General features: G+C 34.5%; 2 protein-coding genes across 11 annotated transcripts in view; both read left to right on the top strand.

Moving 5' to 3' along the window:
* The window catches only part of LOC128164858 (neuronal calcium sensor 2-like), a 39,356-nt gene extending 21,719 nt beyond the window's left edge, over nucleotides 1-17,637 (top strand). For 5 of the 10 annotated variants that reach the window (XM_052828896.1, XM_052828898.1, XM_052828897.1 and 2 more), the window contains 4 exons: nucleotides 2,368-2,435; nucleotides 13,765-13,886; nucleotides 14,528-14,800; nucleotides 15,682-17,637. In XM_052828896.1, the coding sequence (XP_052684856.1) occupies nucleotides 13,776-13,886; nucleotides 14,528-14,800; nucleotides 15,682-15,876 (579 nt within the window). In that variant the 5' untranslated portion in view covers nucleotides 2,368-2,435; nucleotides 13,765-13,775 and the 3' untranslated portion in view covers nucleotides 15,877-17,637. Of the gene's footprint in view, nucleotides 1-977; nucleotides 1,341-2,367; nucleotides 2,436-3,889; nucleotides 3,928-8,537; nucleotides 8,875-13,259; nucleotides 13,536-13,764; nucleotides 13,887-14,527; nucleotides 14,801-15,681 lie in introns of those variants that run through there. The other 5 variants (XM_052828903.1, XM_052828902.1, XM_052828895.1 and 2 more) reach the window with 4 other exon arrangements.
* Nucleotides 1-24,109, top strand: part of LOC128164854 (CAP-Gly domain-containing linker protein 3-like) — a 134,987-nt gene that overhangs the window by 71,764 nt on the left and 39,114 nt on the right. The window lies entirely within an intron of this gene.

Raw genomic sequence — 24,109 nt, 5'->3', positions numbered from 1 at the left:
ACGTCAACATCCTGTCGGTTTTGAGAAGAGAAGAGTGACAGGACAATTTTTCATTGTAGTATTATGTATTGAAATAATCCACCCCCTTTTCTGAGAAACCCCCTATCTGGGAGGTTAAGGTACTCAGCACTGGTTGTCCAGATGACAGGTAAAGACGTTGATAACTCGAATATTCCCTACTAAGGCTGACATTTAATCGAGTATTAGAGGGATCGATGGTCATTGTGGCCAACTTGGTTTGTTGCTGTTGAAATTCCCAAGTTGTGTGGTAAGGTAAAAAAAAAAAAACAGACCATGTTTGCTTTTCTGATCCATATCTCTGCAGTCTTACAACCCTTAAGATGAAAAATGGATGCAAGAGAGCTGTTTTAATACTATCCGTTGTTTGCACTTGCAATGGTTAAGAATTTTTTTTCTGATATTATCACTCTGGTTTGCTCAATTTTGAAACTCTCTAAAATGTGCCAGATTAAATACATATGCATATACATGTATATATAATCCCAACTTCTTTAGGTTTAAGTACTATAATATAGGATCAACGTCAACATCCTGTCGGTTTTGAGAAGAGAAGAGTGACAGGACAATTTTTCATTGTAGTATTATGTATTGAAATAATCCACCCCCTTTTCTGAGAAACCCCCTATCTGGGAGGTTAAGGTACTCAGCACTGGTTGTCCAGATGACAGGTAAAGACGTTGATAACTCGAATATTCCCTACTAAGGCTGACATTTAATCGAGTATTAGAGGGATCGATGGTCATTGTGGCCAATTTATGTAAAAGGGTCCTCCATCAACTAGTGAATGGGGGACTAAGGGCGAAGATAGAAGAATTACTGTTATTTGTGAGCAAGGGTCCTAGAATAGACCAAAAGGAAGGACTGTGGTATTGATTGGCTGAAAGGGAAATGGACTCATTTCTACTTGGTTAAACTGTGTGTATTTTTTTGTTGTTGTCTTGATTTGATTACAAGTCGGTGAGATGTTAAGTCTATTAGTTGAACAGTAGATGCTGCAGCTGTCAATTTTGGTTTAGTGTCCATGGATGTATGTAAGATATATTGTGTAATAAAATAAATGCATATAAGAGAATTTCCATATTGATTTCGAGCAATGCAGTGCCAGAATTTATGAGATGATGCTAGCACTGAATCATGCTGGAAGAGTGATAGGAGGGGAAGAATCAACTTGTACTGCCATCAGGACCAAAGGGGCCATGCTCACTTTAGATACAATCAACATTTTAGATTCAGCGTCTGCTTGATTAACAAAGAGGTGACGTTTAATAGAATAGGTGGGCTTTATATTGAGGAACTTGGTGGGATTCAAGTTTTCTAAGGTAAAATTTAAGGTTTTCTAGTATTTTTGTTTTAGAAAAGTGAATATCATATGCATCAGTGTAATTTTTTAATCATTTAGATTGTATAATTAAATTGGTATTAGTTCAGGTTTGATTGGTTTTAATTAGTTTTGTCATGTGATAAATTCAGGAGCTTTTAAATCTTAATTTTTTCAAAACCTGACGATATCTGTGAATCTCTGATTTATGCAGATACATGGCGGCAATGTTGTTATGCAGAAAAATAATCGTTTTTGAAAGATTTAAGGAGTGGTATTGAGAGAGTATTTTTCTCTTTGTGCACTTCAGGTTTTTTTATTTTTTACTCCTTATCACTTTGAGAGCAATATCTCTGACATAACAATAATTTGTTTGGACACCACATTCTGAGGGAAGAGGCCTTGTAAAACCGCATCATCTCTCAGCAGGCTGTTTGTTTATCCCTCTCCCAATCCCTACAGATGCCTTAGAACAGCAGATTGTTTGTAAGGTTGATGGAATTCTCTGCAGCTTGGTCAACAAACAATTACTCTCTACTTATACATTTACTATTCAGATCGTTGTGCTGTTTTGTTTAAGTTCAAAATTACAGCAACCACATGGCAAGCATGCCTCTTCCTCATATGTTGACATCCTTAAAACAATCGCAATTTTGCCTTGTGCTGTAAGTTGTGGTTTAATACAGATTTATTTTGTACGTAGTATCAATAAAATAATGTGTTTGATTTTGAATTCTGTCTCTTGATCATACTAAAGATATTTGGATGATGGGCCTAATAATCCATCATATTTACAAAAGATGTAATTGATTGCTAAGAATGTGATCTATTGACTATAAAGGAATAAAATATACCCCCATGTTTCTCTCTCTCGACATGAATCAGGTAACTGGATACTCAGCACCATTTTATTTTTCTGCATGGTTGCAGGAAAACATTAAAAATATGAATATATGTAAAGTGTAGTCTTAGTTTATGGTTTTTTCCATATTGCTTAAGGTTTCTCACTCCTCTTTTTTTTTTTTCAGAGTATCTAAGCACTGTGAGTGAAAATCATTTTCCATTGGCTGGGTGATCAAGCTATTAGAATAAACAGGTAAGAGCTTAGTGTTATGGGGCCATACCACCGTAATAGCACTTTTCTCTGTCTGGTTAAATTATCATTTTATAACAACATCATACATGTATAAGTTTAAAGCCATATTTTTACAATGATCTGTTGGTGATTTTGATATGGAGATAGGCACTTTGTAATTCATGCACTTATAGTTCAGTCACTGAATTTTCAACACGTTTGCTGCCTTTTCTAGGAACGATCATTTTCATACAATTCTTTTTATGACATAGTCTTAAAGCGTTTCATGGGTAGATAACTTAGATGGCCGCTGGCATGGGTTATAGAGCATCAAGATAAAACATTAACGGCTTTAAAAGGGCGGAATGAAATGCTAATCAAGTGTTGTTTCAAGGATTCACGCTCCATAATTGGGCATTTTTAGGATTATGTAGTGTTTTGCCTTCAGTACATTGCAGTGATCAGTGAATCTTGTTTGCCCATTAAAGATCCAAATTTATACTGCAAACATCGCTGAATGTGTTTATAGAGTAAACACCAATTTGTATGCACTGTAATTACTATCTGTGGTATAAATGATGGATGGTGATATTAATTAACTTCTGAAAATCTATTGACAATTAAGTATAGTGACAATATAGAAGAATCACCACGGTTCTGTCTTTCTTTTGTAAAATAAAGTTATGTAAATTTTATAAAATTAAAATGATGTTGTAAAATAATTGCATATATTCATAATTAAAATTGTGAGTGAAAATGTATTGCTTAACTTGCAAAAAACTATAAAATTGATTGTGTGCAACATACTTCATTTTTTCACTGTTATACGTCAAGCTGAAATATTCCATTTCTGAAGCAATTTTGTATCTCCTTTGCTCCCTTGTTTACTGATTAGAATGGGCCAATTTACATGTGTAATGTAAAATTATTGGTTAAATACCAAATCACACATATTATGTGGATTGAATCATTAAAATTCGTGGATTGCTTAAATTTTACAGGTTTGTGGGGGAGGTAATTTCATGTATTTTCTTATACCTACAAAAGGAAATATGATTTTTTTTACCCTAATTTATCAATTTTTGGAGAATGTTTATTCATGGATGAGACGTACCCATACCCACAAATTCCACGAAAATTGAGCCACCACGAAATCTAATGATTCCACAGTAGTTAAAATTATCAAACTCTTGTTCTGAATTCTAAATGCATTAAAGGGTTATGAACAAAACTGCTGTACAGAGAAATTCTGATTACTGGTTTAAAGGTTAAATTTGATTTAATTGAAGCTAGAAAACCCTCAGAGATACATATCACAAATATATATATTTGTACAAAAGAATTGTTATAAATTTATCCTTTGGATATTTATATAGGGCTAGCTCCAAGGCCCATAGACATTTGTTACAATAAGAATACACTAAATTTAATGAATAAAATGTTTATAAACTTAAATGTTTCTATTTTGTGAACAGGTTACTTATTGGACCCATATTCAAAAGATGTTCTTCAGGTACAAATAAGTTAATTTCTAATGCTCTCCATCCTCATTAACTACATAACAAGTATATAAATATGGGTCAATTCAATCATTATGTAGGGAGCAATGTTACCGTAACTGATTTTCAAACCTTTTGAACAACATCATGCAGAAGACGGATCAAAATGAGGAAAAATCAAAGAAAGCATGTTGTATTTTGTACGTAATTGAATTGGAGATTTTTACAGCAGATAGAAGAACAATGGAATTCTCTTGAAATTTTTTTCTTTTTTCCCCCCCATTTATCTTTGCTTTTGCACAACATTTGCAGTAAGGTTTCATCGCAAATTGGAATGGAAAGCTCTTCAAAAGTCATGTGCACTTTAATACAAATCATGTAATATATTTTCTTCAAATTGTCGTCTATATTTGTGGGAAAATGAAGCAAAATGCAGATGATGGCACAGTTTTGCAGAATTATGGCACCATGCAGTGGGGGAAAAAATGATTACCGGTAACCATTTGCAGCACGCTATGTTTAGACGCTTTATGGCCATCGCACTTTCTGTTCACCTAACATATGAGAAAATACAACCAGGAAACATGGAAATTAGATCAGTATAATCCATCTGTGGTATAATGCATTTTGTGAGAATTGTGTCAGAGTATGGAAGCATGCAAGCTTAATAAATACCAGTACATACTTGTCAGAGAACTTTCTTAGGAAATGACATGGTTACCGAGGCTTTATTATGCTACTAGCTGGTTTGGAGGAAGAAAGGGGAGAGAAAAAAAAAAGTTGAAGAAGGGAGCCCTCCATCTTAATGATGGCTTGGTACACAGACCTGTCAGTCCAGTCTGGCAAGAGACTTTATCAAGCTGGTCAGCAGTAACTCTGGTCTGTCAGGGCCAAGTCAGGGAATGTGTCAATACTCTGATTACAGAGCCAGGCAATGGATTTTTCGCGCCCCTCTGTAGCAGAAATATGTCATCTTTGTGTGGACGAGAACTGTTACGTCTGATTGAATGCCTCATTAATGGATTTCCCTCTCTCCTGGTTCCCCTCAACACCTATCCTACTGCATTCTGGAAATATATATACATAGCAAAACAAAATTGTTTTTCTGAATGACTTTGGTTACGATCTATATTACGTACAGTACAACTGGTAATTGGGACTATTTGACAGTGACCATGTGCATGCTGTAGAAATGCATGTACCATAATTCCTGGCTGAAAAATAAGATGAGATAATGAGATCTCAGATATTTAAGTATATGTTATACCTTTAACAAATAATATTACAATCAGTTACAATCTGACTCCAATTATCACAAACACTGGTTCAACAGAAGGAAAGGTCAAATTAAAAGTCATTGTCAAGGTTAAAGACATATTGTGTCAAGCTCAGAAACAAAAGTAAATATGGAACATGGACAAGACGTCAAGGAAGGAAGCAGTGTGATTTTTAATGAGAGTCAATTTTGAATCAAATGCCAAACAAAAATTTAATGTTAAAGATGGTAGTCGGATTAAGAATTTGCTTTGAATACTGAAGCTGAATTTATATGTTGATTAAGTGTTTTGTATTCGAAAGACGTTCGTGGAGTTTGATTCTGTGTGTAATGACCATTTAATGGGTCTGTAACCGTTGCAATAGTTTGTTTTAGTTGCATTGCAAAGAGCTGAATTGATGGTGAATCAATCTCTCACCATAATCACCAAACATTGTAGATGGCCTTCATCAACAAGATGATTATGGCCACTGTTAAAAAATTTAAAAACACAATATTTTTGCTTGATTATCATCAGAATTCTTCATGACTATAATTGCTTTTTGATGTGTTACCATAATAATTATGAATCTGCTGTGGTATAACTGTAATTGCAAATCACTCCATTAGTTAGAAGAAAATTTGGCATCCATTATCCAGGATTATCAATAAACGAGATTTGCAAAGGTCATATTAAACCATGCAGATATTGAATACATGGGACAGACAACAAAAAACTCTTAATGTGCCGCAATGTAGGGTAATTGTGTAAACATTATCATCAGATTTCACAAATAGTAAATCCTGCTCTACATTATTTCAACAGTCAGGAAAATAACTTCATAAAGCTTTTGTTGTCAAGCAGTGACCTTCAAGTTTTTTTAAGACTATAACAATACACAGAGACCTTTTATTTATTTTTTATTATGCGCAGAGACTTGACCTAGATAAAAATTCAAATGTCTCTTACATAAAATTCGCGCCTCCTTCATTTCCATAAGTTGCTTCTGTCTCCAGGGAATGATGGGAAGGGATGAACAAGGAAAGTCAATTGGATTGCAGAATCGGTGATGTATTTTCGTTTAACTTGATGCAGCCTGGTGATAGCTGAAGCAGGACTGGTGTGACTTTGCAGTCAGTTCAATAGAAGAGAAATAAGATGTGCTGTAAATTAAATTTTTCTTTTGAAAATTGTTCTTTGAATTTTGAATCTAGATGAGAAGCTTGCTACTCATTTGATTATGTTCCTGATTATTGATCTTTATTTTGTTTTGCCTTTTCCAAGATTTTTTTTGATATCTTGAATGCTAGAATCAAGATTAATTTGATTTTGTAAAGTCATATTATATCCCCCTCAAGGGAGAATTTCTAGACCTTTTTAGAATGTTGCCTTGATCCATAATTTTTCTCCTAATTAAGTTATGATTTTGACAAGTTAAAATTGAGATTATTTACGAAGTCAGCTACCTGTATTTTAATAGATATCAGCTTGATAGAAAACAACCTGATTTACAATTAATTTAAAATAACAAATCTGAAAATTGAACATAACACAATAGTTATTGATTGAAAATAACTGCAAAATATCAATCACCAATATAATTTAATCACAAAGTGCCTAGAGTTTTTTCACTTAATGTCCAGTACATATGAGTTTTTACAAAATTTATTGGTTGTATATTGGACTATGCCATTATTTATTTCCCCTTCTATAACATTAAAACTGAAAACAAATTGGATTTAATCAAATGCATAATGTCATATTTCTGTAAAGTCTATCACCCTTGAATTATAAGTCTATTGATTATTTGCAATCGTGGCTTGATTTTGTATTTCCTAACAATGATGATTTGCCGGTAACAATGACGGAATCTCGGGCAATGGGTGTGAGGCTAGTGCAAATATTCCCACCATTTTTCAGACTCAATTTCCGACCATTTACCACCTGATGGGAATCTATTGCCGATCTTCATCAATTTTTGTTATTCAATCCATTGCTATTTAGGTAGTGTTTTGGGTATAGAATTGTCGATTAAAACAAGCATTCGACGACTGATCGAAAAAAAAATTCAATTTGTTTATCAGAGATTTGCCACTAGTACCTTAGAATACTCTTAAATTTAAGAGAATCATTTTGTGGTTTTTTTCCCAATACAACAACATTTATTTTTTAAAATTTTTTTCTGCAATTCAGTTCATCCAATCGTCCTGTTGATACCTTGAACAATAATGTGTTATGTGCCAACCCTGTTGGTCTCCTTTCATGTCATGTGCGGATCCACATATTTTTTCGCGGGGGTGGGGGGTGGGGTTCCAAGGGATAATTGAGTTAACCAGGTGTGGGAGTCCACAACATATTTTCAGTATTTTAACATTGTACTAATTTTAAAAATTTAAATTCCAGATGGGACCCCCCCCCCCCTTTAGATTTGTGCATGCCTTTATCAAAAGCTCAACATCCTATCTCAAGTGTACAGGTGCTGATCTTGTGGTGTATGAGAATCATTTAGAATTTGCTATGAATATATGTAATTTGCATTTTTTTGTTTGGGGGGGGGGGGGGGTGGATAAGTTAACTAAATGATACAGATAGTCTTTAAATTTCATTCTGATTTAATAGTTAATCATGTAAAAATAAATCATTGTTTCCCAAATTTTTTTTGTCCAATTATTTAAGTACACACTTACAGTGTATACATAAATACCAGGGTAATTAATACAAATAAGTACCAAAGCTTGATTCCAAATGTGTTATGCAGTTCATGTTAACACTTTACGTCTGTTTGTAAATTAGTATGAGTGCACTCAATTTTGAGTGTACAACTTGTGTACTTTTACAGTGTTATCGTTTGCTTGTAGTATTTTCGCCACTCTTGCAAAATTATCACCTCATTTGTGATACTCACTTCAACACAATTGTGATTGATAAAGTGAACTGAAATAACAATCTCTAATTAGATGTAGTTGAAATTTGTCCATTGACAATTGATGAGAACATTTCCTTGTACATTACATTAATTTCTTTCAAAGTAAAATATGAAAATAAATGTGAGCAATCATTTATGTTGCACAGCAACAGAATAAAAACACCCAAACATCCGTGCAACGCTAGAATTTGACAGGTTTTTTGGGAGCGTGGTCTTCCTTTAATCAGTATAAATGGAGGGTACTTCGTATAGTGTTTGTTTTAGGGCATTTTTCCTCACAAGATTGATGCGTTATGGCATATGATGAAAGGTGGATCTCCTCTCAGAATTGACTTCTTCCTCTCTCCAATCTAAAACAAAGGAAGCCTTCTCAAGAAGATTGGTGGGTTTCTGCTCATAAATTATGTGCATTTAAACTTGCACATCCCATAAATATCTGTCCAAACTCACTGCAGAGCTTTCGCACGTGGACTGAGTTTGCACCAAAAATCTCCATCATTGTTGTGAAGTCTCAACACTTTTTGCGGGACATTTCTATATGAGTGAGAAAGCTAGATCATCGTAGCACTTTGATTGGCTCCAATCACGTTGATGTATAAGGAATAAGGATCAATTTTTTTTGATAGTGAGAAAATGTGTAAGTGGGAGCACAATTGAATGGAGGTTATAATTGTATAGTTTCTGTGGAAACTTGCTACATGAAATGTTCATTAATAGTTCAGTGAAATTCTGAATCCACACACATGCCCCTTGTATGCTTCTGATGACTCTTAAAATCGGTGAGTATAATAATGTATAGTAATGATTTCGTGTTATATCTGATGTAAATTTTATGGGAATTCTTGTGGGGGAAACTAATCTCTCTTTAAATAATATTTCATTAATAAAACTATGGTTGGCTAGGCATATTGACAAGACCTCTTCAGAAACACATCTATTTTGCATGTGTTAATTGCTATTAAATCAATCCCTAGATGGGATATTACGGAGGGAAAAACATTTTTGCTGTAAATGTAGATTCTTAAATGATGCTTTTTTGAAAATTTTTTGGTTATTTGCATGCCATCATATCGTGCACTGTAAAAAAGGAATTCTTTTGAGGCTACTGAATGCATGATATACCAGCATCTGTTTTTAACTTTTTTTGTTTCCCTTCCCATATAATGGTATTTGACAGTGGTTGCATGGGAATAGAGAAAGACTACTGAAATTAATTTGAGTTTTCGTGATTTATCAGCTGTATGCATTTTCCTTCTAACAACTCCTTTGGGTACACAATTTTTTCTTCTCAACAAAATAAAATTCTTATGTTTTATATTAATGGCTTTACAAAGGTTTTGAGTGTAATTTTTATAGTACCGATGTATGCATTAATTCTGGATTATGTCTATTTACAACATTGTTTTGATATTGACTTCAATGTCGTAAGAAATGTTCTCAAGACATTATTCTTATTATTTTTTTTTTGCTATTTGATGATGTAACCATGCATTCAGACAATTTCAAATGTAAGACTGTGACCTCTCTTGTCATGATGACTGCTGTTCCTTCAACATTTTATGCTTCCAACCATTTACTCATCATTTAAAAAAGCAGTGAACCAAAAACATGGCACCTACAACCTATTACTTGTATAAGTAAGGAAAGAAGTCTACTTTGGATGATTATGAAGTGCAGATTTTTTTTTATGATGAAATGGCTATCATAGTAAGTACCAGTGTACTAAAAGACAGTGCCCAAAAGTTTTCTCCTGCAATTTGAAGCTAATGCTCTTAAGAGATGTAAATCATTAAGAAAAAGAACGAAAAAGACAAATGTCAAGAGACTGATGTAAATATCTAGTCTGTCTTAGAGGAGTTCAAGCCACCCCGAGGGAAATGAGGCAGAATTGATCAGTTCTTTTCTTGCAATTTACTTCTTTTTTCTCTATTCCTGTGCAGTATGAATTCTCCAGAGAGCTGTTCAACTTGTTGTGTATGGTCGGAGAGCAGACTTAATTATTTGCATGATGATATTCGAAGCAATTAGTTTAAACAGTAAACAATTAAATTACTGTTGGCTGGACTGCTGAGAGGCAGGAATTATGTAAAAATTGGATAACTGGTTAATTTACCGGTCATCGGAGTTTATTGCCGGCTGTCTGCAATCAGTCAACAAATTGCAATACCAGTTTGAACCATCTGCAGCTTTCTCTCAGATGCAGATGCAATATCAAACAGCAGTTGGCAATCTTGGCTGAATATGATGTGCTGTTTATTTTTTAATGTCAAATCAATGAGCAGTCAGTTATAAATACATGCTTGTGATCAGATTTTTTGATTTCTTAAAGATAGTTTGTTGTACTGGAGAGGATTTTTCCTGTGTCTCCAGCTGTGGCCATTCTGAGGTTAAACAGGGGTATGGTCAGTTCAATACAGTGTAATTATACACATATACCACAAAATCGGGGGTTCAGATTTCAAAGGTAAGGAAATAAGAAAGCAAGCATTAAAGCATGGTGTGCTCTGTGTAATTTCAGTCCCCAGATTTCTGTGATTTTGATTGATTTCACTCTGCACTGGGATTCTTGTATTAGTCTTTTTATAGTCCCTGATTGCAGGTTTTTACTCTATCATTTATAGATGCACTTTGTAGGGTCTTCTTTTATGACACATTCCCATTTTCTCTAGTATTTCTTGATTTTACGAGCTGTAGATTGGTTTACTCCAATGTCTGCCTAAATCTAATATTTCTGTATCTCTAGGGGCATCTCTCCCAAAGGATTATTGGGTGTGTGGTTAACCAAATGAAAAACTTTGAAAATTAAGAAGTTCTACTTACCATCAATGTGCTTCTTGTTCAGGAAATCATTGTTTAAGTATGTATGCTCTCGGCTGCTAATGTCTGTAGAAATGGGGTGTTCTTTTGCGGAAACTCCGAGCACTTTTAAGTAATGTTGGAAATTGTGAGCAAGAAATAGCTGTGAGTGCCTAGAAAACTGATAACAAAAGTGAGAAAGTTTGAGGAGAAAATAATTGTTTTCTTGACATCAGCATAATATCTTGAGACTCCATACATGATGAATTTCAGTTGCTGTTTATCTGTAAACTGGAGGGATATGGATGAGGGATAATGGAAACATTTATTATAAACTGATGGGACTTTTTGTGGATGTAAAAGGGTGTTATCATTAGCCCAAATTCATATGTTATTGAAGCTCAGGGTTCATTTAAATTAATTTATACATGTACTTGTAATTTCTAGTAAAAGTGCATACATGTGTTCTTTCTTTCTCTCCATCTCTTCATCTCTCTCTCCTCTGCAGTCTGCTCTAAATTAAACATTCAGACCCTAGACGGACTCCTTCTTGGCCATCATTATTTGAAATTTTGTACCTTTTATGTGCAAATGTCAGGGATGGACTAGCTAATGAAGGATGGTCAGGCCATCCAATAATGGTTGTTAAGGCAATAATAGCAACGCTCCTTGTCAGGGAAGAACAGTCGGATCCCAGGAGAGCAAGGCTTTATTGGCTGAGTTTGTGAGGCTGCTAGGAACCAACACTGTTTGCCGCTCTGTCCTTTCTCTGTAACTTTTACTTGTCAACTAGAAAATAAATTGTACCAGAAGGTTTTGGATGATGCCGTACAGTTGATGAGTTTTAAACTTTTTGGGTGTATCGTGGTTTGCTCTTTATGGCTGCCAAGTACAAATGTTGGAAGTTTCAGAGTCATCGAGACTTGCAATAAATGCTTTGAGACACTGTAAAAATATATTTAAGCTGATGATATCTCATTCATTTAAATTTTCAGAGTTATGTTTTATTTTCACTTAAATTTTGCTATGAAAATATGCATGTACATGTATCACTATCATCAACTTTTGATATTAAAATTAGTGGATGGACTAAGGCAATTAAATCAACAGAAATGAATTTGGAGACTTTTCAGTTTTATTATTTTACAAGTATATTGTCAGAGAAAAAAGGGAAGGAATAATAACATTGGTTATGCATATTTTAAAGGAACTATCAGTCTTGTTCAAACTCACAGTAGGTGTTTTACTGATAGTCAATTTGGTTGTCAGAAGTTTATTAGATTATCAGCAGCCGAATGCTGATCAATTCAAGCAGATGTGCATTTCTAAATGCTGCAAGATTGTCATTAATCAGTTTGTAGACTGCGCTGTATACTTTGTATCTCTTGTGCAATTCTGTCTCCTCCTGAATACATTCCCTCCATCAAGTACAGAGAACCCACACCTAGCGTATGAATCAGCTACCTGCTACCTAACACCTGGCAGAATTTATTTTAAGCCAAAATGCTGAGAAGACAAATTGAGTTGAGCATTTTTATTGTGTTTTCAAGGTCTTTATGTACATGCTCTGATCTGGGATGTCCGTCAATCAGGAATAATTATCTCGGAGTTTGGAAATAAACACTTCCATCGGAAGTCTGCAGACCCAAGAACAGGAATAAATTCATTATTTACGAAGATAATTTACTGAGTTAGACAGCATGAAATTCTATGGTATTTAAGGCAACTAGACTCAGTAATTGAATTGGACATTTTTAATGAGCAATAAAAACAAACATGAAAATGAATTTTTAATTGTTCATCCAGAAAATGACAAAAACAGTCCCTTTTGAAATACTTTGTAAAAGTATTTTGTTTATTGATTTTTGCACTGTTTTACATATTGAAGAAAAAAAAATAGAGTGCAACTTCTTTCCTCTACTTCACAAATGCAAGTTTTATCATTACCTTCACAATTTAAAGGTAATGATACAATTGATTAACTATTCACCATTGAGAGTCAACTTGATTTGGATTATTCCAAAGTTTTTACTCACTTGCTCTGAATCTGATAGTAATTACTTTTGGATTTTACCCTCAGGAGAATTTAGAACTTGTAAAATTGTAATTTAGTTGTAAATTTCTTTCTGTACAAGATTTTAGCAAAAATCTATACATGAAATAGAGGTCTCCGATAAGAGGGGAACTCGGTCAAGCTCTATGGCGATTGTTTTTGTCTCGTTGTTTTGCCACAATTAGTAACACATTTTTGTACATTGTGTAACAGCATTTGATGAACGATAAGATTGGCTGTGTTGATCGAGGTGTAACAAACACCCTCATGAATGTGTTCTAATGATATTAATGTTTATTATATGTATGCTCCCTCAGAACTGGTTCGGAAATGAATAAATCATAAGTGCAGCTTTGTTCCCTTCGGTGAACTCAGAATAATGCTGACTCCAGAGTTGAAAAGTATGTTAGTTCATCTATGCTATGATCAAAAGGCCTGGCAAATGGGCTGCATTTCAAACAGAGATATGCAGTGTATGTAACACTGAGGGTGTACTCCCCACACTTTGTTCAGATTTCCAGAGTCTGTCTGATGGGACATACTGGTACGGGAAGTGAACTTCTGAGTTGGCACTAATGGACAGTTTTGTTGGTTTGTATTCTGACAAAAATAATGACTTGAAAAGTCTTGGGAATTGTAAGCTTGTGATTGAGATAAACAGTATGTCAGGTTACTGAGGTTAAAGACCAGGCAGGTTCTTCTGTATGATATAATTATGATTTTTCATGCACCTAGTGCCGCAGCTGATAGAGAGAGCAATTTGTTATAGTGCTGGTCATAAGGAATAGTTCCTAATTGAATTACTTTCTTTTTATTTCAGACTACTAGAAGATGGGAAATAAATCATCCAGCAAGAAGCTACCCAAGGAGGACTTGGAGTTTTTGTGCTCGAACACAAAGTTCACAAAGGCTGAAATTAAAGACTGGTACAGAGGCTTCATGGTATGATTCTGTTAGTTATAACACTGTTACAAAGGTTCTACCAGTTGTTTATATTAAGTTGACCACAGCGGGTGGGCTCTTCTTATAATTAAATTGTGCAGGGGAAATGCATATTTCCAATTAGATAAATAGACCAGTTTTGCATGCAGGAAAATTTTTACCCTCAATTTTTTTTTTGCTTTGTAAAACCTCAGTGATAGTTAGCAAGTTACTTCACTTCTATTGTAAATTTAAAATCAGTGGTAAAGGGAGTATACCTATATACAGTTCACTGTAATTTAATGCTGCAATCATCTTTATACTGGTTCATCATCAGTACATACTGCTGGTATCAATTTTTTCCCAATCAGAATTTCCACATGGACTGTGGCATAAAAGTGTCAACCGGTACTTTTAACTGTAATATATTTGTGATTTAAATTTTATTATAGCAAATTTTGAAAAAGTCTTTTTAAATGGTGGAAACATCAGAAAAAAAAATTGCAGTCATATTTTTTACTATCTGAGATTCGTACAGCATACAGACAAAGTAGATCTTGGATTTACCCTAGTAAATCTATACAATAAGAATTGGTATCACATTGTTATCTAAATCAAAAGAGTTTTCCTCAATTGTATCCCCCTTTTTTTCTTCCATACAGAGAGACTGCCCAGATGGATTGCTGTCAAAAGCCAAATTCCTGGAAGTGTATTCCACATTCTTTCCAACAGGAAATCCGGACAAGTTTTGTAACCACGTTTTCCGTTCCTTTGATGGGGACAACAGTGGTAAAATTGACTTTAAGGAGTTTTTGCTTGCCATCAACATAACATCTGGTGGGGATCCCAAGAGCAAACTGAACTGGGCATTTACCATGTATGATATTGATGGGAATGGCACCATAGAAAAGGACGAAATGGTGGAAATTATTGGAGTAAATATATTTTATATTGCTGGCTTTATTATTGTTCACAAAAACAGTACCATCCTGGGCTGCAATCTATAGGTTGTTAAGATGTTTCATTGTAGCAGAGTTTTTAAGTTTATTACATTTAAGTGTAAGTTTATTACATTTAAGTGTAAGTTTATTACATTTAAGTGTAAGTTTATTACATTTAAGTGTAAGTTGAATGATAGTTTTCTCTCCATCTTTTGCTACTGCATGATCAAATAATTGTAGTTTATCTGCGTTAAATTGAATATTTTTTTTATCATGTTAGGCGTAAGAATTTACCATTGGCATTTTTATTAAATGGAAATAGTCATATAAAGATAGAAAAGTGGGGGGGGGGGGGGGGGGGGGGTGGAAGGGGGGGTTGCTGTTTCCCATGCTTATACATCTGCTAGCTTTAAATTATTGATTTAAGTACCGTACAACGATACTTAAACAGATCATTAAATTTAAAATAGTTTAAAGTTCTCTTGATGTGATTATCATCAGATGCAGGGGAATTCATAGTCTCTGATGAGATAGAATACATTTATGTAGAGTTACAGGATTGTCTGAAATTAGATCTATAAGTGTTAACAAGCAAAGTGAGAGATTTTAGCAAGGATTGAAATAAAAATATTTATAGGAATGATATGCTGATATCTTGGAGTCAGTTTTAATCATGACATACAAAATCCTTTGCCTATGAATTCAATATGCTGTGATTTTGAAAAAAAACAAAACAAGTATCTTAATATTGATTGATGAGATCATATACCATACATGATTTTTTAGAAGTCAGATCAAGTTGTCTATGCTTTTCTTTCATTTTGAAATTTAATTCCACATCTACAGTGTAACACATGTTGATTTGACTTTGACAGGCAATCTACAATATGCTGGGAAGTGCACTGTGCGGGCAGGGCGAGGACACGCCCGAAAAAAGGACTGAAAAAATCTTTGAGAAAATGGATTCCAATGGTGATGGACATTTAACGAAACAGGAGTTCATCGAGGGCTGTATGAAGGACCAAGTCCTGTATCAAATGCTTACGGCGGATGCGGCTACCAACCAATAATGGTACCCAACAGACTATTCCATTTCATTTACTCGTCAAGATTCACCAAGAAATAAAAAAAAATAATCGTCTGCTGTACTGTAAGAGTGGCGTTGTGGCATCGTGATCCGTTAGAACAAAGAATCTGTTTTCATTTGATTGATATCGCTAATATTCTGAACACGCAAAAAGACTGGGGCAATTTATCTTGAGAAAATTGCCTACATTAAATTTGAGTCTTTTTACTGTGTCAATGTTCTTTGTAGTTGACATTTGTGGGCATTAAAATAAGAGTAAAAAAAAGGGCTGGGAAAACATATCTGTAAATCTGAAATATCTTAGATTCCAAAAGTTTTATTCAGAGACGACTGAATGTATATTGGTGATCATCTTAATGTACTTTGTCTATATTTTTCTCCATTCCCAATCATACTAATGTTCAATAGAAATGAGGTTGTATAAGTTATCTTTCTTTATACAGAAGTAGAATGTATGTTATGTATATCTGAATTTGTATCAACAATAACTTTTCCTTTACATATTATGAACCCGTATCAGGAATCTAAATTGGGATTTGTCTACGCACTTTGGAAAACACAGAAGGCGTTTTGTTTGTAATACTGATAACTTATGTCAAGTCTTGGGTTCAATGTTTTGGGGTCCTTTTTTGCCTAAAAACATCTGCATGTATATAATTCATATTTATACCCAGCATAATCAGGATTTTTTATTTTTTCATATACTCATGTTACCTAGCTTGTTGACAAACAAGACAATTACTTATGTACATTGTTTTTACAGGGAAAAAATCCATTTCTTTATGTCCCAACTTGTGCACCTTGACATGTGAAGAATTAAACATTTCACACAACAGTGTGTGTGCAAGAGACATTCACTTCATTTTATTCAGTTGTTAATATTTTGATTTGCATGTGCTTGTCGCATAATATCTTTGAGATTCAAGTATTCTACAAATAAATGAAGCTCTTTTGCTTAATCATTAATGAGGAACTGGCCATTGTTAGAAAGTTCAGTGTAAGTCGCCTGTCTAGCACAGTGTTAGCTATACCTTTATTAGTATCACTCCATCAATTTCCAACGAAGAAAAGGGGTCATAGGGCATAATTTTTTGCATTTGCAAAATATAGACACATGCATCAATAGATTATCAAGAACTTGTGTACTTTTAAGCAACAAAAGTTGTACCCTGGTAGTATTTTTAAAGGCAAAAAATACTAAGGCATCTGATTAGTAAAGCTGAATCTCTTTAGATGACTTTGCATGATGTTAAATTCTAATAAATGGCTCTATAATGATTTAGAAACGATTTTTGGATAGTTGAATATGCTTGATGAGTGTGACAATTATGGCAATGTAATGTAATAGTGCAACACAAGAAATGATATTGGCATATTAAGTAATAAGTGCGATGTTTGTTTAAACTATCAGTAGTTTTTGGTCCTAGAATATTATGGAAACCTTGCTGTTTTAATGGTTTTATTGTTTTATTTAGAATTTTCACTACAATATATGTCCGTGTTCATTTTATTACTGCATCTGTGTTCAATATTTTCTGGAATTCAAATCATGTTCTCCTCTCTTGTATATGTGTATCATGTATATGTCCTAATATATTTGTTATTTTTTATTTTAATTCTATGCCTATATTTTACACTCAACTTTATTGCTGGACAATATGCTGATATAATATATGTAATGTGTGCAAAACATTATCATGAAGTAAATACACGTGTACCTGTGAATAAAAGAAAGAAGTTGAAACAGTGTACGTTTTTGTTACGTGTTCGAATGGGCATAGTTTGTGATCTAAGGGGGACAATCCAATGTATTTATCAGAGAGAGCGAGAGAGATTTTACATTTTTTATTGATTCATTTACCGCGCGGTTTATTTTTAACGTAAATTTCATTAATTGAACTGCGTTGATATTTAATAAATGATTTATATTGACCTTGATTTTTAACTTCAAAGGTGAATGACTTCTCTCTTCGTTCTTTTCAACGTCACAAAATCCTAAACTTGCTTAAAACGCAATTGTATGTTGCATGAGCGAGAGATAAACTACAGGTTAATGGTTGGGGTTTGTCTAGATTGTCAGATTGTCGTCTGATACCATAAAAGCCAGATACGTTCCCTCATCAGTGTCTGAACAGAAAACAATGATAGAAACCTGTACAAGAAAATCCTTCAGGTTTGTTGGAATTTTGATATATTTGTCACGGTGTGAAATTCAATCTTTCGGACTATTTTTAATTATTGTGTAAATTATGTTTTTCGGACTTTGTTACAAAAACTTTTCATCTATTTCGACAACTGTTTTATAAACGTTATAAATTCCGCGCAGCATTAATCCCACCTGAGGCACAATCAGTGATGGACAGCTAATCTTTTAATTGACTTCTGTTTATGTTTATTGACACTTAAGCTTCTTTCATCTTATTAATCCTTTTATGTACATGCTGCTAAAATGTCCAGAGTTACTCAATAGCTGTTTGATAATTGATTTACTTACATCTGTACTTCTTATGTTAATCCTTCATTGTGTTGTTCCATTGTTCATTATATATTATTCTGAATTGTAAATTATAGTCAGTTGGAATCAGACCTTCGGTGCTGATACATACCAAACTCACGTAAAAGTATATTTCATGTAAAGTCTATATAAAAGTCTGAAAACTAAAACGCGTGTTGGCTTGTTGGAGGTTTTATGAGGCTGGGTCCAACAACAAGAGAATAAGCTCACGGTTGGCCCAGTATTAGTCCTGTACGGGAGCGGGCGCACCGTAATATTTGGTGGAGAAACATAAGGGTAACGACACCCGGGACTGCTACATATATTTTGTAGTAGTCAGATCCTGGACCTCTACAACAGTTTAGCGAGTTTCCCCAGATTCAGAGTCTACAGATGAAGAAGACGATTTAAACTAGATACAACATGGAATATTCTTTCCGACCGCAGTGGAGACAGAAGAAGTTCAGCTTCCCCTCAAGTCAGCGTCCAGTGAGCGGAAGGTGCGGAAACGTGCATCCCAACGTTTTATGTTTCGCGTTCAACCAGAAGTGTTACCGATGTCACAGAATTGGACATTATTCCAGAATGTGTTTTACACAGATGAAGAAACCAACAAAATGTGTTGAAAAGGAAGCAGTTTTGGGTCGTAAAAAGACGCGAGACATGAAACGACTGTGCAAATATCTTGAAAACAAACGTACTTTGAGAGAATTGCCGTTCAATTCACTTCGCAACAATCAATTTCATTCTTTGTTTGATACCTCAAGTATTTTACGAACTGAGCTACACAGCATTAAGATTAAGCTACGCATGTTTAATCAACTTACGAAGAGTATGGTTGAATATATACGAAGTGCTAAGTCTGAGAACGCAAGACTTCAAAGTGAAAATACGGATTTGAGAACAAAGCTCCAAGAAAACTCGAAACGTTCTGACATTGATATCTATGTGAAGAAAATACAAAAATTAGAAGCAGAGGCACACGGTGATAAAGTACTCATGGATTTAATGCAGAGGAAACTAAAAGATATCGGGAGTGAACATTCTCAATATGTAATGAAAATTCAGACAGAGGCTGACGATACAATCAAACAGATGAGGGAACAAAACAACACCCTGCTGCAGACCATTTGGGTATTGGAATGTGATAACGAACATCTAGAGGCCGTGTTGTATGATAAATAACTTGACCGCCGATTTCAACCACACAGGCAGCAAAGAAGACAACAACGCGGCTACCGTCGATGATAAAAATTCAAAACACGAGGACGTGTTTTACGCGGACGCGAAGCATGTGTCACGGTGTGAAATTCAATCTTTCGGACTATTTTTAATTATTGTGTAAATTATGTTTTTCGGACTTTGTTACAAAAACTTTTCATCTATTTCGACAACTGTTTTATAAACGTTATAAATTCCGCGCAGCATTAATCCCACCTGAGGCACAATCAGTGATGGACAGCTAATCTTTTAATTGACTTCTGTTTATGTTTATTGACACTTAAGCTTCTTTCATCTTATTAATCCTTTTATGTACATGCTGCTAAAATGTCCAGAGTTACTCAATAGCTGTTTGATAATTGATTTACTTACATCTGTACTTCTTATGTTAATCCTTCATTGTGTTGTTCCATTGTTCATTATATATTATTCTGAATTGTAAATTATAGTCAGTTGGAATCAGACCTTCGGTGCTGATACATACCAAACTCATGTAAAAGTATATTTCATGTCAAGTCTATATAAAAGTCTGAAAACTAAAAAGCGTGTTGGCTTGTTGGAGGTTTCATGAGGCTGGGTCCAACAACAAGAGAATAAGCTCACGGTTGGCCCAGTATTAGTCCTGTACGGGAGCGGGCGCACCGTAATATATTCTCTAGACTGCCTTTTTCAACGTACCCCGTGTTTATGCATTTTCGTTTCATAAATCGCTAGTACACTGTCCGTTATTTTATCTAGAACTTTGTGTGAAAGTATTTGTAAAAATCGTGCTTGCAATAGTTTGTAAGTGCATACAGTGCTATGTTGAGGGAGCAGTTGTTAGCGTCAGAGGCGACATCTCCTTTGGCAATAAGTTGCATCACGCTCTTACATTAGGTCACGAAATGGAGATAACATCATCAATAATTATATGAATATTATACATTGAACAGATAATGTATTATCGCTTGATCTCGTGATATTCACTTTTTGGGGCGATCTATTTATAACTTCTATATAAGTCCTGAAATGAATTATTTATTTGACTTAGAATTACTAGCATAAGAAAAAAAAAGAATATTTTCTGATGCTAGTTTCTGTTTTTAAAATATATTCGAATATTGTAATAGATAGGTGGCTACAAGAGTAGGTAAATATGATAGATCTATATAAATGATACATAATCGATTTAATTCATACTCTCATAACTATAAATTGATTTACGGGAATTCTTCAAAATATTCAGATGAGTGTGGTCGTTGTTTTTATTGTAGTATACAGTATATTGTCTCAATAGCTACTAAATTTTTGCACGTATGTATATACATCTGATCAGTAGGCAATCAACATTTTTCGAGAAGGAAGACCGCACCTGAAAAACTCTGATTTATTCTACGAAGGAAGGGAATTGTTTTAATTCCAGGAACGTATAGCATCGTTTTTTTTAAAGGAGGAGGGGGTAGATCTATGTCCAGAATCTTTACATGCAATTTTTATTAGAAATACCCCCTCCCGATGCTACCACCCTTAAAATTCAGATTTATTGTAAACTACTGAAAAGTGAGATAACTCTATTCCGTCTTCATGCAAGGAAGTGACAGACTCTCAGTGGACAATAGACTTAAAGGCCACATCACTCACCTGAGCAACAATAGCCATAACTGACCAGAAAAGCTTTATACGGTCTTTTGAGTATCATATACAAATATCTAGAAAGCTTATTAGAATATTATCTATTAAAATTTCCACCCTTCCCCACCCCATTGTGCCCCCACCCAACCCCCCTTGGATCATGATGTGAACAAACTAGAATCTCCACTACCTGATGATGCGTCCACTTGAATTTCAGCTTTTCTAGCCAATTGTTTTTTTTTAAAGAAGATTTTTAAAGTTCTTTCTCCATATATTCCTATGTAGAATCTTGACCCTCATTGTGGCCCCACCATACGCTGGAGTATCATGATATGAACGAACTTGAGTCTACTCTACCTGATGTTGCTTCGACACAACTTTTTTGGCCGATTGGTTTTTGAGAAGAAGATTTTTAAATATTTTACTATATATAATACTTTGTAAAAAGTCTATCTCCAATTGTGGACCCACCCAATCACCAGGGATCATGATTTGAACAAACTTGAATCCCAACTTCTTGATGATGCGTCCTCACAAGTTTCAGCTTTTCTGGCCAAATGTTTTTTGAGAAGTTTTTTTAATTCTCCATATAATACTGTGTAAAAATTCGACCCCTATTGTGCCCCGCCCTACCCTTTGAGATCATAATGTGGACAAACTAGAATATCCACTAGTTGAATATGCTTCCACAAAAGTTTCAGCTTTCTGGCCAATTGTATTTTTAATGCGATATTTTTACAGATTTTTTCCATATACTTCAGTGTTAAAATTTGACCCCACCCCATTGTTACCCCTACCTACCCCCGGGGATCATGATATAAACAAACTTGAAATCTACAGTGCCTGCTTTTACACAAGTTTCAGCTTTTCTGGCTTAAAAGTTTTTGAGAAATAGATTTTTGATAAATACCAACAAATTTCCAGTAATTAAAAATATCTCCCATTTAAAGATGGCGTGGATCTTCATTTGAACAAACTTGAATCCCCTCCATACAGTAATGCTTTGTGCCAAGTGTTCTTGAAATTGGCCTAGGGGTTTTGGAGAAAAAACAAAATTCGGAAAGTTTACGACAGCAACGACGACGACAGACAACGGACCTATTTTTTTTATCAGATGAGCTCGCTTGAGCCTTCTGCTCAGGTGAGCTATATACACGTAAAACCACTCACACCACCTAACTATTTCGGATATTCCTAATGCGATCGGTGGTTCGTTTCATATTTGTTTATGAACGCTCTATTATGCATTATTTCCTTCATGTCCGGACGTAAACGTTGTGGTCGGTCGAGGTTATGTCATGAATGTGCGCAGAAATTATCAACCTGGTTTATCATATTACATGTAAGCACCTCCTGTGACAAAAACTTAGTTCGTTAACCTGAAGACTTGTTCTGTACGTGCATGACATAATTACTTTGACCTCTTGACGAATAACAAGTTGCAGTGGTTTGTCATCTGTCTAAGTTTATTGCATAAGTAAGTTTCATACTGCATGATTGACGTGATAATCCCGCACTGAAAACGTATTTCTCATACAATAAGAAAATAGTATTCTATATGTTTGTGCCATGACATCTCGAAAGACCTCATTAATTTCCCAGTCAGATATGGTTCTAAAACACGCTGGAAGTTTTTGACCATTTTTTATCAGTATCGACTAAAAAGCTGAATGTGGACATGCAACAGACTGACAGTTGATCCTTTGATAATCATGAAATATGCGATATGTTACATAATTTTGTGGATTTATTTTAATCATTGCTTGCTAACTTTCATTTCGAATAGTTCTGTTTGTCTAAATTCATTTCTAACTTATAATTACTTTTATTTAAAGTTTGATTTGTGGCCACGTGTCCTTATTTTATACAGCCTTTTTTATATTCTATCTGCGAATTTAGCACGAAACGTTCCGATGCTTCGAAATGGTGTGGGGATGAACAAGTCGAAATATCAGACGTTTTCCTGGCTTTTTAACGGTTTTGGTGCACCACTGCGTGTAAAATATCAAATCGTCAACAAAGTCAGGAAAACATCAAATATATCGGACAAGGGATGATCATGAAAGATCTTTTGAGGAGAGTGCATGCATGTACATGAATGTATTTAAAACTTTAGCTGAATAATGTGTAAATTTAGTTTTTCTTGGGTCGAAATCAAACGAACGAAGCAATGCCAGAACAATTTATGGAGTGGGTTTAATATAAAAAAAAATAACTGAATAAATGTGATATACTTTTTTCGCGAAAGGAGACTACACGTAGGGGGGGGGGGGGTGTGGTCCATAAACACGAAGTATCATTTCTCCACTGACGTTTATTTTTTTTGCTTGCAGTAGTAGTGACTATAATGCGTATACGTTTTCAAATCATCGCTATACTTGGTAAAAAAAAAAACCAAACCAAAACAAAACAAAACAAACAAAAACAAAACAAAAAACAAACAAATGATAAAAAAAAAACCTAAACAAGATCACCGTGTATCGTAGAAAAAAAGTCTTGGTTTTTATACATAGTTGCTTATTCCGGCGCACACGAGAACCCCCCCCCCCCCCCCCCAAAGAAAAAAAATTAAAAATCAAAAAGTTTTTGTACTTAAAAGGGGGAGAGATAACAGTAGGATATTATAATATTACCTCAAGAGTACATTTCTGTAACATTCCCTACATAATTGTCAACGCTATTTGGACGTGACTGTATTATTGGTCATGTGTTATTTAGAACTGAAAGTAATAAATGATTTATATCGATTTACAGTGTGTGTGTAAAAAAAAATCGTTTCGTTCTTACTTATTATTATCAATTCCAATCTAAAACAGCTAGACAGACAATAAGCAAGTAAAGACAATGTAAAACCCAAGAATTGGCACAGAACAATGCTCATTTATATGAA

This window comes from Crassostrea angulata, chromosome 10, assembly GCF_025612915.1.
Source record: "Crassostrea angulata isolate pt1a10 chromosome 10, ASM2561291v2, whole genome shotgun sequence".
NCBI lineage: Eukaryota > Metazoa > Mollusca > Bivalvia > Ostreida > Ostreidae > Magallana > Magallana angulata.
This window is presented reverse-complemented; position numbering and strand designations above follow the sequence as displayed.